The sequence below is a fragment of the Coregonus lavaretus genome (genome assembly GCF_964263955.1).
Source record: "Coregonus lavaretus genome assembly, chromosome: 9".
NCBI classification, from domain to species: Eukaryota; Metazoa; Chordata; class Actinopteri; order Salmoniformes; family Salmonidae; genus Coregonus; species Coregonus lavaretus.
This window is the reverse complement of record NC_139996.1, coordinates 18984264-19002529: the sequence shown is the minus strand read 5'-3', so window position 1 is coordinate 19002529 and position 18266 is coordinate 18984264. Positions and strand designations below refer to the sequence as shown.

The window sequence follows — 18266 nt, the reverse complement described above, 5'->3', positions numbered from 1 at the left end:
AGTAATGAGCTTTGTGGGCACTATGGTGTTGAACCTTTTGTCCAGCTGTAGTCAATGAACAGCATTTTCACATAGGTGTTCCTTTTGTCCAGGTGGGAAAGGGCAGTGTGGAGTGCGATTGAGATTGCGTCATCTGTGGATCTGTTGGGGTGGTATGCAAATTGGAGTGGGTCTAGGGTTTCTGGGATGATGGTGTTGATGTGAGCCATGACCAGCCTTTCAAAGCACTTCATGGCTACCGACGTGAGTGCTACGGGGCGGTAATTTAGGCAGGTTACCATCGCTTTCTTGAGCACAGGGTCTGCTTGAAACATGTAGGTATTACAGACTCGGTCGGGGAGAGGTTGAAAATGTCAGTGAAGACACTTGCCAGTTGGTCCGCGCATGCTCTGAGTATACGTCCTGGTAATCCGTCTGGCCTCGCGGCCTTGTGAATGTTGACCTGTTTAAAGGTCTTGCTCACATCGGAGAGTGTGATCACACAGTCGTCCGGAACAGCTGGTGCTCTCATGCATGCTTCAGTGTTGCTTGCCTTGAAGCGAGTATAAAAGGCATTTAGCTCGTCTGGTAGGCTCGCATCACTGGGCAGCTCGCTGCTGGGTTTCCCTTTGCAGTCCATAATAGTTTGCAAGCCCTGCCACATCCTACAAGTGTCAGAGCCGGTGTAGTAGGATTCAATCTTAGTCCTGCATTGATGCTTTGCCTGTTTGATTTCTTATAAGCGTCCGGATTAGTGTCCCGCTCCTTGAAAGCGGCAGCGCTAGCCTTTAGCTTGGTGCGGATGTGCCTGTAATCCGTGGCTTCTGGTTGGGATATGTACAGTGGGGAGAACAAGTATTTGATACACTGCCGATTTTGCAGGTTTTCCTACTTACAAAGCATGTAGAGGTCTGTAATTTTTATCATAGGTACACTTCAACTGTGAGAGACGGAATCTAAAACAAAAATCCAGAAAATCACATTGTATGATTTGTAAGTAATTAATTTGCATTTTATTGCATGACATAAGTATTTGATACATCAGAAAAGCAGAACTTAATATTTGGTACAGAAACCTTTGTTTGCAATTACAGAGATCATACGTTTCCTGTAGGTCTTGACCAGGTTTGCACACACTGCAGCAGGGATTTTGGCTCACTCCTCCATACAGACCTTCTTCAGATCCTTCAGGTTTCGGAGCTGTCGCTGGGCAATATGGACTTTCAGTTCCCTCCAAAGATTTTCTATTGGGTTCAGGTCTGGAGACTGGCTAGGCCACTCCAGGACCTTGAGATGCTTCTTACGGAGCCACTCCTTAGTTGCCCTGGCTGTGTGTTTCGGGTCGTTGTCATGCTGGAAGACCCAGCCACGACCCATCATCAATGCTCTTACTGAGGGAAGGAGGTTGTTGGCCAAGATCTCGCGACACATGGCCCCCATCCATCCTCCCCTCAATAGGTCCTGCCGTGTAGTTCTGGGCTGATCCCTCACCTTCCTCATGATCATTGATGCCCCACGAGGTGAGATCTTGCATGGAGCCCCAGACCAAGGATGATTGACCGTCATCTTGAACTTCTTCCATTTTCTAATAATTGCGCCAACAGTTGTTGCCTTCTCACCAAGCTGCTTGCCTACTGTCCTGTAGCCCATCCCAGCCTTGTGCAGGTCTACAATTTTATCCCTGATGTCCTTACACAGCTCTCTGGTCTTGGCCATTGTGGAGAGGTTGGAGTCTGTTTGATTGAGTGTGTGGACAGGTGTCTTTTATACAGGTAACGAGTTCAAACAGGTGCAGTTAATACAGGTAATGAGTGGAGAACAGGAGGGCTTCTTAAAGAAAAACTAACAGGTCTGTGAGAGCCGGAATTCTTACTGGTTGGTAGGTGATCAAATACTTATGTCATGGGTTGTTGTATGTAATTATTGTAGGTTAGTATTGTATTCGGCTGAGCCCGGTGAAGCACGAAGCTAGCTAGCTAACCCACTACCTGGACTAGCTGGCGGGTAGCTACTGGCAACTATTAGCAACGGTATAGTTGTTTCACGCCTGAGAGTGCCTGTAATTACGCCAGCTGGCTGCCTACAATAATTACATACAATAATACCTACCATTCAGCTGTTTTCTAACCTCATTGTCTGAACCGTTAACGTTAGGTAGTAAGTGGCTACTGTGCTTGAAATTTAGCTAGCTTGTTGCTACCTGGATAGCTACTAGTAAACAATAGCTGGAACGACCTAGCGAACAGACGCGAACTGGCTGAGTCAATTCAGTGGCTAGCTTTGCACTTGGCTAGCTAACAGTAGCTGCTAGGGGTAAGTTATAACCTACATTTGTGTTTTGTTTTTACATATTGGTAGCCAGAGTCGTTCAAGGAATTCGGGACAAGGAATTCGTTAGCTTGGCTCTCTCTGTGTGTTCGTGCTGTGAAAGGAGGGGTTTCTTCTTTGTCTGAAAGCAATGGCTAGCTAGTATGCTAACTATTCTAGCTAACTAACTGGCTGAGTAAGTTGACGACGGACTCGCTCAAGCTGTCGGGACTAACCCACAACGTTAGACACGGACACAAATGATCTGCTTGGCGTGTTGACACACTGGTGGTTTGTTGTGGCCGAGTATTGGTGCTAAACCGTGTTGTTGGAGTCCGGCATGCTAGCTGGCTGTGGCGTCTTATGACTAGGTACCCTGGACGATTTTCACGGAAGAATACTGTACCAAGTTAGCTAGCTGAATAAACTAAGTTAGTCTATTCCTAGAAAACATTGAACCACTGTAGTTTACAACAATTATAGTTTCTGAGGTGGAAGTTGGGAGAGTTAAATTTGGGTGTTGTGGTGAGGGAGGCCCCGCTCTCTCCTTTCCCAGATGTTTAGTTCATTTCATTCCGATCTCCTTTGCATTATTGTAGCCATTTTCTGTAGCCTGTCAACTATGCCTCTGTCTATCCCTATTCTCTCCTCTCCGCACAGGCTATACAAACGCCTCACACCGCGTGGCTGCTGCCTCTCTAACCTGGTGGTCCCTGCACGCACCACCCACATGGAGTTCCAGGTCTCAGGCAGCCTCTGGAACTGTCGTTCTGCTGCCAACAAGGCAGAGTTCATCTCAGCCTATGCTACCCGCCAGTCCCTCGACTTCTTGGCGCTGACGGAAACATGGATTACCACTGAAAACACTGCTACTCCTACTGCTCTCTCCTCGTCTGACCATGTGTTCTCGCATACCCTGAGAGCATCTGGTCAGCGGGGTGGTGGCACAGGAATCCTCATCTCTCCCAAGTGGACATTCTCTATTTTTCCCCTGACCCATCTGTCTATCTCCTCATTTGAATTCCATGCTGTCACAGTCACTAGCCCATTTAAGCTTAACATCCTTGTCATTTATCGCCCTCCAGGTTCCCTCGGAGAGTTCATCAATGAGCTTGACGCCTTGATAAGTTCCTTTCCTGAGGATGGCTCACCCCTCACAGTTCTGGGGGACTTCAACCTCCCTACGTCTACCTTTGACTCATTTCTCTCTGCCTCCTTCTTTCCACTCCACTCCTCTCCTCTTTTGACCTCACCCTCTCACCGTCCCCCCCTACTCACAAGGCTCATACGCTTGACCTCATCTTTACTAGATGCTGTTCTTCTACTAATCTCACTGCAACTCCCCTCCATGTTTCCGACCACTACTTTGTATCCTTTTCTCTCTCGCTCTCCTCCAACACTACTCACTCTGCCCCTACTCAGATGGTAATGCGCCGTCGCAACCTTCGCTCTCTCTCTCCCGCTACGCTCTCCTCTTCCATCCTATCATCTCTTCCCTCTGCTCCATCCTTCTCCCTCCAATCTCCTGATTCTGCCTCCTCAACCCTCCTCTCCTCCCTTTCTGCATCCTTTGACTCTCTATGTCCCCTATCCTCCCGGCCGGCTCGGTCCTCCCCTTCAGCTCCGTGGCTTGATGACTCATTGCGAGCTCACAGAACAGGGCTCCGGGCAGCCGAGCGGAAATGGAGGAAAACTAGACTCCCTGCGGACCTGGCATCTTTTCACTCCCTCCTCTCTACATTTTCTTAATCTGTTTCTGCTGCTAAGGCCACTTTCTACCACTCTAAATTCCAAGCATCTGCCTCTAACCCTAGGAAGCTCTTTGCCACCTTCTCCTCCCTGCTGAATCCTCCTCCCCCTCCCCCCCTCCTCCCTCTCTGTGGATGACTTTGTCAACCATTTTGAAAAGAAGGTTGACGACATCCGATCCTCGTTTGTTAAGTCAAATGACACTGCTGGTCCTGCTCACACTGCCCTACCCTATGCTTTGACTTCTTTCTCCCCTCTCTCTCCAGATAAAATCTTGCGACTTGTGACGGCCGGCCGCCCAACAACCTGCCCGCTTGACCCTATCCCCTCCTCTCTTCTCCAGACCATCTCCGGTGACCTTCTCCCTTACCTCACCTCGCTGATCAACTCATCCTTGACCGCTGGCTATGTCCCTTCCGTCTTCAAGAGAGCGAGAGTTGCACCCCTTCTCAAAAAACCAACACTCGATCCCTCTGATGTCAACAACTACAGACCAGTATCCCTTCTTTCTTTTCTCTCCAAAACTCTTGAGCGTGCCGTCTTTAGCCAACTCTCTTGCTATCTCTCTCAGAATGACCTTCTTGATCCAAACCAGTCAGGTTTCAAAACTGGTCATTCAACTGAGACTGCTCTTCTCTGTGTCACGGAGGCTCTCCGCACTGCTAAAGCTAACTCTCTCACCTCTGCTCTTGTCCTTCTAGACCTGTCTGCTGCCTTTGATACTGTGAACCATCAGATCCTCCTCTCCACCCTCTCCGAGCTGGGCATCTCCGGCGCGGCTCACTCTTGGATTGCATCCTACCTGACCGGTCGCTCCTACCAAGTGGCGTGGCGAGAAGCTGTCTCCGCCCCACGTGCTCTCACCACTGGTGTCCCCCAGGGCTCAGTTCTAGGCCCTCTCCTATTCTCGCTATACACCAAGTCACTTGGCTCTGTCATATCCTCACATGGCCTCTCCTATCATTGCTACGCAGACGACACACAACTAATCTTCTCCTTTCCCCCTTCTGATAACCAGGTGGCGAATCGCATCTCTGCATGTCTGGCAGACATATCAGTATGGATGACAGATCACCACCTCAAGCTGAACCTTGGCAAGACGGAGCTGCTCTTCCTCCCGGGGAAGGACTGCCGTTCCATGATCTCGCCATCACGGTTGACAACTCAGTTGTGTCCTCCTCCCAGAGTGTGAAGAGCCTTGGCGTGACCCTGGACAACGCCCTGTCGTTCTCCGCTAACATCAAGGCGGTGACCCGATCCTGTAGGTTCATGCTCTACGACATTCGGAGAGTACGACCCTGCCTTACACAGGAAGCGGCACAGGTCCTAATCCAGGCACTTGTCGTCTCCCGTCTGGATTACTGCAACTCGCTGTTGGCTGGGCTCCCTGCCTGTTCTATTAAACCCCTACAACTCATCCAGAATGCCGCAGCCCGTCTGGTGTTCAACCTTCCCAAGTTCTCTCACGTCACCCCGCTCCTCCGCACACTCCACTGGCTTCCAGTTGAAGCTCGCATCTGCTACAAGACCATAGTGCTTGCCTACGGAGCTGTGAGGGGAACGGCACCTCCGTACCTTCAGGCTCTGATCAGTCCCTACACCCAAACGAGGGCATTGCGTTCATCCACCTCTGGCCTGCTGACTCCCCTACCTCTACAGAAGCACAGTTCCCGCTCAGCCCAGTCAAAACTGTTCGCTGCTCTGGCACCCCAATGGTGGAACAAGCTCCCTCACGACGCCAGGACAGCGGAGTCACTCACCACCTTCCGGAGACATTTGAAACCCCACCTCTTTATGGAATACATGGGATAGGATAAAGTAATCCTTCTACCCCCCTTACCCCACCCCCCCCCCAAAAAAACATTTTTTTTTTAACATTGTAAAGTGGTTATCCCACTGGCTATAAGGTGAATGCACCAATTTGTAAGTCGCTCTGGATAAGAGCGTCTACTAAATGATGTAAATGTAAATGTATAAAATGCAAATTAATTACTTAAAAATCATACAATGTGATTTTCTGGATTTTTGTTTTAGATTCCGTCTCTCACAGTTGAAGTGTACCTTTGATAAAAATTACAGACCTCTACAGTAGGAAAACCTGCAAAATCGGCAGTGTATCAAATACTTGTTCTCCCCACTGTACGTACGGTCACTGTGGGGATGATGTCGTCGATGCACTTATTGATGAAGCCGGTGACTGAGATTGTATCCTCCTCAATGCCATTGGATGAATCCTGGAACATATTCCAGTCTGCTAGCAAAACAGTCGTGTAGCGTAGCATCCGCGTCATCTGACCACTTCCGTATTGAGCAAGTCACTGGTACTTCCTGCTTTAGTTTTTGCTTGTAAGCAGGAATCAGGATAGAATTATGGTCAGATTTTCCAAATGGAGGGCGAGGGAGAGCTTTGTATGTGTCTCTGTGTGTGGAGTAAAGGTGGTCAAGAGTTTTTTTCCTCTGGTTGCATTCACTCTTTTCTCTGTGTATATCAATGATGTCGCTCTTGCTGCTGGTGACTCTCAGATCCACCTCTACGCAGACGACACCATTTTGTATACATCTGGCCCTTCATTGGACACTGTGTTAACAAACCTCCAAACGAGCTTCAATGCCATACAACACTCCTTCAGTAGCCTCCAACTGCTCTTAAACACTAGTAAAACTAAATGCATGCTCTTCAACCGAACGCTGCTTGCACCCGCCCACCCGACTAGAATCACTACTCTCGACGGGTCTGACCTAGAGTATGTGGACAACTACAAATACCTAGGTGTCTGGTTAGACTGTAAACTCTCCTTCCAGACTCACATTAAGAATCTCCAATCCAAAGTTAAATCTAGAATCGGTTTCCTATTTCGCAACAAAGCCTCCTTCACTCATGCTGCCAAACATGCCCTCGTAAAACTGACTATCCTACCGATCCTTGACTTCGGCGATGTCATTTACAAAATAGCCTCCAACACTCTACTCAGCAAATTGGATGTAGTCTATCACAGTGCCATCCGTTTTGTCTCCAAAGCCCCATATGCTACCCACCACTGTGACCTGTACGCTCTTGTTGGCTGGTCCTCACTACATATTCGTCGCCAAACCCACTGGCTCCAGGCCATCTATAAATCACTGCTAGGCAAATCCCCGCCTTATCTTAGCTCATTGGTCACCATAGCAACACCCACCCTTAGTATGCGCTCCAGCAGGTATATCTCACTGGTCATCCCCAAAGCCAACACCTCCTTTGGCCGCCATTCCTTCCAGTTCTCTGCTGCCAATGACTGGAACAAATTGCAAAAATCTTTGAAGCTGGAGACACTTATCTCCCTCACTAACTTTAAGCATCAGTTGTCAGAGCACCTTACCGATCACTGCACCTGTACACAGCCCATCTGAAATTAGCCCGCCCAACTACCTCATCCCTATATTATTTATTTTGCTCATTTGTACCCCAGTATCTCTATTTGCACATCATCTCTTGCACATCTATCATTCCAGTGTTAATACTAATTGTAATTATTTTGCACTATAGCCTATTTATTGCCTTACCTCCATAACTTGCTACATTTGCACACACTGTATATATATATATTTTTTTCTGTTGTATTTTTTACTTTGTTTTGTTTTACCCCATATGTAACTCTGTGTTGTTGTTTTTATCGCACTGCTTTGCTTTATCTTGGCCAGGTCGCAGTTGTAAATGAGAACTTGTTCTCAACTGGCTTACCTGGTTAAATAAAGGTTAAATAAAAAAAAAAAAAAAAAAAAATGAGGTCAAACGGATTTAAGTGTGCCTGCATTAAATTCCCTGGCCACTAGGAGCGCCGTTTTTGCATCTTTGACTTTTGGTTTCGTACACCAGCTTCAAACAGCTGAAAATAATATATTTTTGGTTATGGTAAAGATATTTCACAGCGGTTTAGATGGTACATTAATTCTCTACACTATACTTTCTTGTTTTGTCACATAAACTGAAATTAGGCGAACTATTAGAAGTTTAGCAACTGGAAATGGAGGAGCGATTTATGCATAGGGGCTCTTTAAGAGGCCTGTTATGTGAATAAAAATTAATGACCAGTCCCCAAAAATTATTTGCTGTTGTGACTATTTTCAACAGAAATGCAAGAGTACATTGGCTGTAGCCTACTTACTACCACAGCCATTTGCTACACAGTTTGTTCTTCTATGCGCACGCGCAGTTCGTGACATTGTATTTTTTGTCGACTGTTGATAAAGTGTTTTGGGTGGAGTGGCAGAGTAGATCGTTTTAGACACATCTAAACACAGCACAGCAAGTAGCATACCTTTGGACCTCGAAAATTGTAAACTATCAAAAGCCTACATTTGGAGGTACTATGGAACCACGGTAAGATAACGTTTTATTTTACATAATAGTTTATACTCTGAAACTGTTTTTTAGAATCTGGGCATAACTTTCACTGCATGAATTTAAAAACCTCACTGACTGAACCATGTCTCAACAAGTTGAGAATGTTGCCTCAGGCACTCTGTTCTGTTCTCCATAGCGTAATTTATGAAGGATGTTGTTATGTATGTTATTGCCATAGAGCAGTGAGAAAAGTCAAAAACATGCACTGCATGCATAACCAACATCTTTCAATAGTTATTGTCAATAGGCTTTTGATTGACCATGGAGTCAATCAGTTCATTTTGAGTTTTTTTCTCTTTTTCGATTTAGGAAAGGAATTGCATGCATCCATGTTTTAAAATCTTTCTATGGAAATCTGTTACCACAATATTATGTTTAAAATGTGTTAATTGTGTAATCTACAGGTCTGCTCTGCGTGGCTGTGGATTCCTTGTCATTTTGCTGGCAGTGGTGTTCCCCCCTCTTGATGCAGCAAGGTATGTGAATCACTGGAGATGATGTTTGCTCACTCTACTGTTCATCTGTGTTGCTGATAATCTAGCACATAATCCAGTCCAATGTAGCCTTTAGTTTAAACCATCCAATTACCTTGCAGTTACTGTTATAATTGTATGAATGTGGATAATCCTAAAATATTCACAAGATATTCTGTATTATACAATAATAATAGAAGTCAAAATTAAAAGCAAATGCAATGAAATTGGATTCATAATCTTTAACAGACTCCAAATAGAGAAACGGTATTGGTTCATGACTGCTTTCAAGGGTCAGCGTTTTTAGAGATGTACTAAAAATACATAGTATTTTAATAGTACCTTTTATCAGACCCCAAAACGCTTTTACAATAGGCAGTTTTAAGGAAAACAAAACCAACCACAATGTAGGCCTACTAGGATAGGGTAGAGGAGAGGCCAAACCAACAAGATCACAGTTTACTGTTGCTTCATTCAGAATCATGATGGGTTCAACATGGATTTAAAAGCCTTGATAACTATTGTTTACATGGACATTACTGATCTGGTTATTACAATATTTCTATACTTGATTATTATATACTTATAACATAATTATTACACTTTATTATAAAAAATGTTTTGCTCTCCTGTTGTTGTAGTCAGGCAATAAACCAGGAGTTGTCAGACCTCTTCAACGAGCTCTGGAAGCTGGATGTGAACCGCATGAAGCCTGGGACTGACTACACCATCTCTGTGCAGGTGGGATATGACTAGGGCCCCCATGACTAGAGTTTTCCCTGACCACCTTACCTGACACACATTCCATTATTAGTTACAGGCTATAACTAGGACCTGGACAGGAACAAACTCCTGGCCCTAATTTACACCTCATAAGTAGGCCTCCTGGACAGGAAAACCTCTGAAATGTCCCTCCTAAGATGGCCTGCTAAGAACAAATTCCAGTCCCTACTGAAATACCCCTCCCTAAGATGTAGGCCTGCTCAGGAAAAACTCAGGTCCTTGTACTGAATTACATCTCATAAGAAGAAGGCCTAGCCTATGTTATTTTGACGAGGGAAGTGTTTAGTTGTTGGTGTATTTGTATGTGTCGTCCACTCCAGGGCAAAGCTGGCTATGTCTCCCAAGGCAGTAACCATGCCAGGGACCATGCCTCATCGCCTCTCTTCTCCAATGTCAATGAGAACAAACTGAAGACCGTTACTACCTTCTCCCGTAAGTATCTGTGACTACATCAAAATTGGGAAACAAATTGTTAGGATAGACTATATGAACTGAACATAGTAGTGAACTGAAGTAGTCTCATATAGACACAAACATTGATGTTATAATGTATGAAAATGTATGCACTCACTAACTGTAAGTCGCACTGGATAAGAGCGTCTGCTAAATGACTAAAATGTAAATGTAAAATAATGTAATTATGTTTGTGTTTTTCTGAGACTTTAGAATTACTTTAAAATTACTTTCTGTTACTTTCAAATGCCATTCTAATGACTTTCTGTGACTTTCAATCTCTTCTTTGATGTGTTCAACGACATTCCGCTGCAGGATTCATGAAGCTCCTGGACAACTATGAGAGGTCAACAGGCGTGGCAGAGCGTGTCAGCCCAGAGGAGGTCACAGAGAACAATCTCTTCCTGGATGCCATTCTGAACACAGAGGTCATGAAGGTACAGCAGAACATGTCACCTAAATTGCCTACAATTGGTATAGTGGTCCTGTGTGGCTCCGTTGTTATGAGCGTGGCTGGGGTTCGATTCACAAGTATTGCAATATTATTTTAGCAGAATTTTTTTTTTTTTTGGAACATGTTCTGAACACTTTTTTCTCAAAAGCTTGTCTTCTCATGGTTCTCTCTTGTTCCTCTGCAGCAGACATATAGTGAGCAATATGTTTGGAACATCGAATCACAATACATATAGAATTGTAATACATATAGAATCGCAATACAAATCGTATCGGCACCAAAGTATCGTGAGGTCCCTGGCAATTCCCAACCCTAAGCTATATGCATAAATGCTTTTGAGTTTGCCTGAAAATAGTGTTTGTGAGTGGGCTCCCATGCTCCACTCAAGGTCAGTAGCTACTCTGTGAAACCAAAGTCCAGAGGGAGTATTGGCTCTTCCTGTCACACTCTGTTCTTGGATGCCCCTGGCCACGATGTTAGGAGAAAAACACAGGGAACAATGCAGTACATCTAAAACATCTGGGAAGTCTTGGCATGCTGTCTTGGCTGGGGCCTTTTCTCAAATAAAGACCTTACAGCCTGTGGGGACACATGTTCAAAATGTGTATAATACAATGTATCATTTTGAGATTAACATTTCTAAGAAAATTATAACAGGCAAGTACAACAACATTTCTGTAAATCCTAAACAGGAGTATGCCCTCTTATGCATAATCATGCATAAATGATTTAACAGTGTCCTTTGTCTGTGTTTTAAGACTATTGGTCATTGTGACATCTCACATTGACAATATGGACAGAGAGGAGTTTGGTGTGTGTGTGTCACTTGGTGAATTTATTTCTGTATGTTTTTCCCACAGCGTGCCCACAGGTACCTAGTTAGCAAGGGCCAGTCCCACTCAGACCTGAGGACGTTCAAGGGTCAGCTGTACACCATCTGGTTCCGCCTCTACCACAGAGACAGAAGTGGAGGGTAAGAATTGGGGAGTATTCATTAGTGCACACCATAGCTGTGAAGGTTTGACTGTGGGTAGGCCTTATTTCCACTAGGGGGAGTGGTAGGACCACATTCAAGCCCTCACATGAATACTAAGGGTGGTTGATGATCCCCAATCAGAGACAGCTGTCTAGAGTTAGTCTCTGATTGGGGATAGTATTTAGGCACCTCTCACATCCACCTGTGTGTGGATCATTGTTCGTGCTTGTCTGCTATTGTGTTCACGGCACGTAAGTCACTTGGTGCTGGTCTCTTTTTGCTTATTTTTGAGAACGTATAGTGTGATAAGTTTAATAAAAGGATGACACTCTACGAGCGCTCCGTTTACCGTCCCTTAACTCAGCATCGTGACAATAGCGAAACGTTTTGCAACAGAAAACATGTTGCAGTTGTTACAAGGTACAACGTATGCTAGTACTGCAATAAACAACATACTATCAAAGGAATGCACAAAGGATAATTAAATATGACATGGTACACAGGGAACAAGGGCTCATGGCAAAAAAATAGAATGTCCTCAAATCAAAAAGCAAATCATTTGTAAAAGGAGAGAAGACGAGTTCTGAAATTTCACATACGCATCAGAGAAAACAATTGAACTAAATTCAAATCTTGGTTGTGTTTTCAGTAGTTCATTACTTTTCTGCAATGTAGTGGTGGAGTTAACTACTGAAACTACACTACTGGTTTACAAAAAATAAAACATGGGTGAAATAGGCAAAAATCTCATTTTTCGGCATCAGACCTGCCTAATTCTCACTTGAATTATAGTTTGTGTGTTTAATAGGCTAAATTAAATGTTCTGTTAACATCTGACATCTTCAGTGTGAACTGTTCTTGCAATTTGTAGTCTATGACATTTTAGAGTTCAGATATAATATTTTATCATGAAGTATTTTGGATGTAGTGAACAACTTTTTTCAGAGTAACTTTAGTTAAGTAAACTATATTTTTCTTAAGGGTAGCTTTGGTGTAGCTTAACTTCTTCCAGTATGAAGTAATTAGTAGCTTGGTAAACTATATTTTCAGAGTAGCTTCCCCAACACTGGTAATGAATAGGGTGTTTCCCCCCTAGTAAAGCAAGGCCTATCATCAATGAATAGGCTAGGATATTCTACACGCAACAGACCGAAGACTGAACACACACTCGCATCATTAGCGAAGCGAAAGAGCAGGGGTGTAATCATTAGTCCAAACAGTTGCAAAATGGAACGTTTTGCAACTAAAACAAGAGTTTCTATTGGACAAATGCAGGTAGGTCCCTTCCCGTTCCGTTTGCTTCCATGTTAGAATCGGCATAATGAATACACCCCCAGGCGAGCCAGCGCGAGGGAGAGAAATTAGGGTTTTATTTATATTACACAACTTTCCCCAGGCCTTTATAGCCTATCGTCTAGTTAGGCTATAACACAGATAATAATGTTTTGTGATAATTGCACTGCGATTAAAATTTGGTTTAAAATTAAATAAAATTAAAAAGTGTAGTTTTTCAGTTTGGGATTTTTGTTAACGTTAAGGATCCCAATTTCGTTTAACAATTGAAGTATTTAAACGTTCACACCCCTATACTGTACTTGACTATACTCTATTGTACTGTAGCCTACTGTACTGAACTCTACTTTACTGTACCTTACTGTATTGCACTTTACTGTACTGTACTCTGCTGTCCAAACTTGTGAAACATAGATGTTTATGATTGGTTTAGATTTGGTCTGGTCCAGACCGACCAAATTTGGTCTTGTTTGGGGGCGGAGCAAGTGTTAATTTTGACATTTACATTTTGGTAATTTAGCAGATGCTCTTATCCAGAGCGACTTACATTCAACTTTCATTCAACTAAGGTAGATTTAAAAAAAACACATTAGGTTCATAGCAAGTAAAACGTTTCTGTAACCGTTACTGAGAATGTTGTTGAAGTGTTCTGTTGGTTTTGTCAGAAGACTTTTAAAGCTTTTAAAAAGGCTAAAGTAAGCACAAGTGAAAGATGGGGACAATAATAAATATTCCATACTGCAATCTTTAGTTTAAGAAATGATTCTTACTTTAATTGGAAATAATTATTTTGAATGTGATATGCTTTCTTCATTGACATGTAGATATAGTATATGTGAAATTATGTTCGGTCCTGAAAATACGTATTTTCAACATCCAGAAAGTTTGTATTTTCAACATCCGGAAAATACGTCTTTTCAACTTTCATTCAGAACCGAAAATGAACCAGATTTCAACGTCCGGAAAATATGTATTTTAGACGTTTTTTCCAACACAATTTTGCTCACTAGATCCTACATGTGTTGATTTGTAGGAGAGAGTGGGGTAATGAGCCACTTTTTACATTATCCACCACTATGGAAACTTTCTGATATTGCTCTAAGTATGATAAATAGTGGGTCCTTATCTAATGATATATTTAATGATCTGTTTATTGTTGTAATTGCAGCTCACCAGTATTTTTTCTATGTCCAGAAGATGTGGACCATATCTGCCACTTGTTCACTGCTTCTCTCCAGCAGTTTGGCTGTTTATTGAGGAACATTTTGACCACCATTTCTGGAGTTTGATAGAACTGGGATTTCCCATTGGAATTCCCGCCACAAATTTGAGTTTGTTACTTTGTGTGAAATGTGTCTTATCCCAGACTGTTGTTCATTTGACAGTGAGGACTCGTGCGGATTTGAGCATGTGTTCGTTGGAGAGACTAAATTCGGAAATGAGATTGCCGGTTTCCATAACTGGGTCCAGTTCTACCTGCAGGAGAAGAGCAGGAATTTGGACTACAAGGGATACAAAGCCAGGGACCATGACATAGTAAGAGTCCTAACAGCCCTTTTCAAAGCATGTAACATGTGCCTGCCATATTGTTTTTGAGATGATTGATCAAAATTACCTTTACTTTGAATTGCGTTGACATTACATTTACATTTACATTTTAGTCATTTAGCAGACGCTCTTAACCAGAGCGACTTACAGGAGCAATTAGGGTTAAGTGCCTTGCTCAAGGGCACATTAACGTCATTTAGCAGACGCTCTTAGCCAGAGCGACTCACAAATTGGTGCGTTCACCCTATAGCCAGTGGGATAACCACTTTACAATTTGGGGGGGGGGGGGGGGGGGGTTAGAAGGAATACTTTAGCCTATCCCAGGTATTCCTTAAAGAGGTGGGGTTTCAAATGTCTCCGGAAGGTGGTGAGTGACTCCGCTGTCCTGGCGTCGTGAGGGAGCTTGTTCCACCATTGGGGTGCCAGAGCAGCGAACAGTTTTGACTGGGCTGAGGGGGAGCTGTGCTTCCGCAGAGGAAGGGGAGCCAGCAGGCCAGAGGTGGATGAACGCAATGTCCTCGTTTGGGTGTAGGGACTGATCAGAGCCTGAAGGTACAGGGGTGCCGTTCCCCTCACTGCTCCAAAGGCAAGCACCATGGTCTTGTAGCGGATGCGAGCTTCAATTGGAAGCCAGTGGAGTGTGCGGAGGAGGGGGGTGACGTGAGAGAACTTGGGAAGGTTGAACACCAGACGGGCTGCGGCATTCTGGATGAGTTGTAGGGGTTTAATGGCACAGGCAGGGAGCCCAGCCAACAGCGAGTTGCAGTAGTCCAGACGGGAGATGACAAGTGCCTGGACCAGGACCTGCGCCGCTTCCTGTGTAAGGCAGGGTCGCACTCTCCGAATGTTGTAGAGCATGAACCTGCAGGAGCGGGTCACCGCCTTGATGTTGGCGGAGAACGACAGGGTGTTGTCCAGGGTCACGCCTAGGCTCTTCGCACTCTGGGAGGAGGACACAGCGGAGTTGTCTACCGTGATGGCGAGATCATGGAACGGGCAGTCCTTCCCGGGGAGGAAGAGCAGCTCCGTCTTGCCAGGGTTCAGCTTGAGGTGGTGATCCGTCATCCATACTGATATGTCTGCCAGACATGCAGAGATGCGATTCGCCACCTGGTGATCAGAAGGGGGAAAGGAGAAGATTAGTTGTGTATCGTCAGCGTAGCAATGATAGGAAAGGCCATGTGAGGATATGACAGAGCCAAGTGACTTGGTGTATAGGGAGAAAAGGAGAGGGCCCAAAACCGATCCCTGGGGGACACCAGTGGTGAGAGCACGTGGTGCGGAGACAGCTTCCCGCCACGCCACTTGGTAGGAGCGACCGGTCAGGTAGGACGCAATCCAGGAGTGAGCCGCGCCGGAGATGCCCATTTCGGAGAGGGTGGAGAGGAGGATCTGATGGTTCACAGTATCAAAGGCAGCAGACAGATCTAGAAGGACAAGAGCAGAGTGATCTCAAAACCTACACTCTCTCACTGCAGCTTCAAACATGTCTACCTCATGTTAACTTATGCTTGTTCCCAACCCACACAAACCAACTTAATGAATTATATAGTTTACTTTTGTCTAACAAAGATGTCCCCCACTCTTTCTCACTTACTCACACACACACAGCCTGACCAAGATGACCACGTCCTGAACCTCCAGTTCAGCTGGCACGGTTTGGTGAAGCCGGTGGGCAGTGCCTTCGTGGGGGCCAGTCCGGAGTTTGAAATGGCCCTCTACACCATCATCTTCCTCATCAACACACATCGGAGCACCACGGTGGTGGTCAACATTGACGAATGTCAGCTGGAGGTGGTGGTGGTCAGGCATGGGCGCTCCATCGGGACGGCCTACCCCAAACTGCTTAGCAGCAACAACAGGCACCTGTAGTTGGAGGCATCAAACGCACGCACACAAGCATAGATATATGAATAAGACTGCACACACACACACACACTGTTTTGGACTGGGCATTTAACCAGGCCAGTTTGCTTCACAATTAGCCCTACGCCACATAACCTTTCTTTAGCTGACTGCACTGTGTAATCTGCACAACAGGAACATAAATGGACACATCTGATATGCAGGGCATGCATGTGTAAGATATAAAACTATGGACTTGTGTTGTAAAGTCTGATGTTTTCCTACAAGTTGAAAAGTTAAGGTAAAGAACATGTTTCAGAAGAAGTTTAACTCACTGTCCGATTTCAACAGCACTACAGCAGTGACTCATTGTAATGGAAACTGCACATGTTGTGCCTCATTTAAATAAACCATTTATATCAAAGTAATTTGTTTATAAGCCATGTCATGAAGTCTGTATTAAGCATTCTGGAAATATGGCCCTTCCCAACATGCATTGCCCATCTGGACACCTGCTTAGCCAATGTGTAGGCTTTTTTAAGTGCCTATGTCAAGGCAATAATGATTTCAATACAAGTCATTCTACCATTTTCCAAATGTGCTCATGCATCTAGTAGCCCATACTGTAATAAAATGTGCATTACCAAGTCAAACGTTGGTCAATGTATTATTGCATTCTCCATATGTGCAGTCATGAACAGCCAGTTATGAATAGGCTAGCTTACTTATGCAATTGGTTAGTATATGCTACTATTAACTTTTTTCTGTCATTTACCCTTTAAAGTAACTGTCTGGTGTTTCCCGATTTCTATTAAATATGACCTATAATTAAGTACAATATGAGTGAAATAGTTTTCCTTCCAATAAATGGTAATTAAGTATGTTGAAAAGCAGCTTTTCTGTGTTGGAATGGTGTGTGCTTACCATAACAAAAGAATGGGTGTATACTGGTTATTAACAATATTCATGCAAGTAGACTGCTGATTGGCCAGCTCATACTCCTCAGGATGACATCCTCTATGATGAAATAGCAAGCATTTTTTAAACGTCTGTTTGAGATGTTTGAGGTGAGGTTTTTGAAGTGGGTTTTTTTCTCTCCAATTTATGCTTTGGCCACAAACGTGAATATAGGATGAGTCAACAACATTATTTGGGTATGAGTTAACCAGTGGTGACCTGTCATTCAGGGCAGGTTTTTTATTTTTTTGTTGTTGCCTGTTTTGCATGTTATTTTGGCATAACTACGTGTCACATATCAGTTTGCAAACAATGTAAAAAAATAAAATAATTGAGTTAATAAAGCCGCATACACAAATGGTCTCTTTTTTGCTTTCTTGAGTAAGGCAGCTCCAACATGCAGGCGTTTCAGCCCAGCTCAGTGCTTTCTGTGGTGGTGGGGCAGCCAGCGGAAAATACAGAGCGTATGGGGTTGGTAATGTTCTCTAGTTGCGCCGTGATTGGCTCTGTGTTCTGTCACTCATGGGGAAACTACGTCCCCACAAAATCTATAGGGAGAGCTCGAAAATTCAAGCCCCTTGGGTGCTGCCATAGATTTACATTAGAAGTGCCCATCCAAGAAGGTCATTGGCCATAGATAAAATGACATCAAATCACATTATATCTACCATAGCTTTGATTGGACTGATCATGTCAACGTCATACTTTCAAAATCTTAGCTAGCAAGCTTGACAAGCAGTCATTGTCATGAATCAAGTCAAATCTACTGGGAAATCCTTTTCAATCCTTTTCATATGATGAGATATTATAGATAAAATGTATCGGTGCTCATTGGCCATTGGACATAAACATTACACAACAAGTTGGAAATCACAAATTCAACAATGAGTGGTTTGGAAGGAGTCAGTGGCTAACTGCAAGCCTTGCAAAGCAATCACTAGCCTGCTATTCAGTGCAAAGGGTATGTGGTCCAAGTCTGGGTTTAAGGGTCTCTTTTCCAAGATTAAAAGGATAAACATTCACATGCAACACTATGGTCCAGAAAAGGTTGAATACATTGGCCATGTT

General features: G+C 44.1%; 1 protein-coding gene across 1 annotated transcript; it reads left to right on the top strand.

Moving 5' to 3' along the window:
• Positions 1 to 8095: 8095 nt before the first annotated feature.
• Positions 8096 to 17561, top strand: endouc (endonuclease, polyU-specific C). The gene is made up of 8 exons (XM_084168548.1): positions 8096 to 8392; positions 8821 to 8892; positions 9531 to 9630; positions 9993 to 10104; positions 10441 to 10562; positions 11440 to 11552; positions 14234 to 14384; positions 16008 to 17561. The coding sequence occupies exons 1-8, from the start codon at positions 8382 to 8384 to the stop codon at positions 16266 to 16268; spliced, it is 942 nt and encodes a 313-aa protein (XP_084024674.1). The 5' UTR covers positions 8096 to 8381; the 3' UTR covers positions 16269 to 17561.
• The last annotated feature ends 705 nt before the right edge of the window (positions 17562 to 18266 follow it).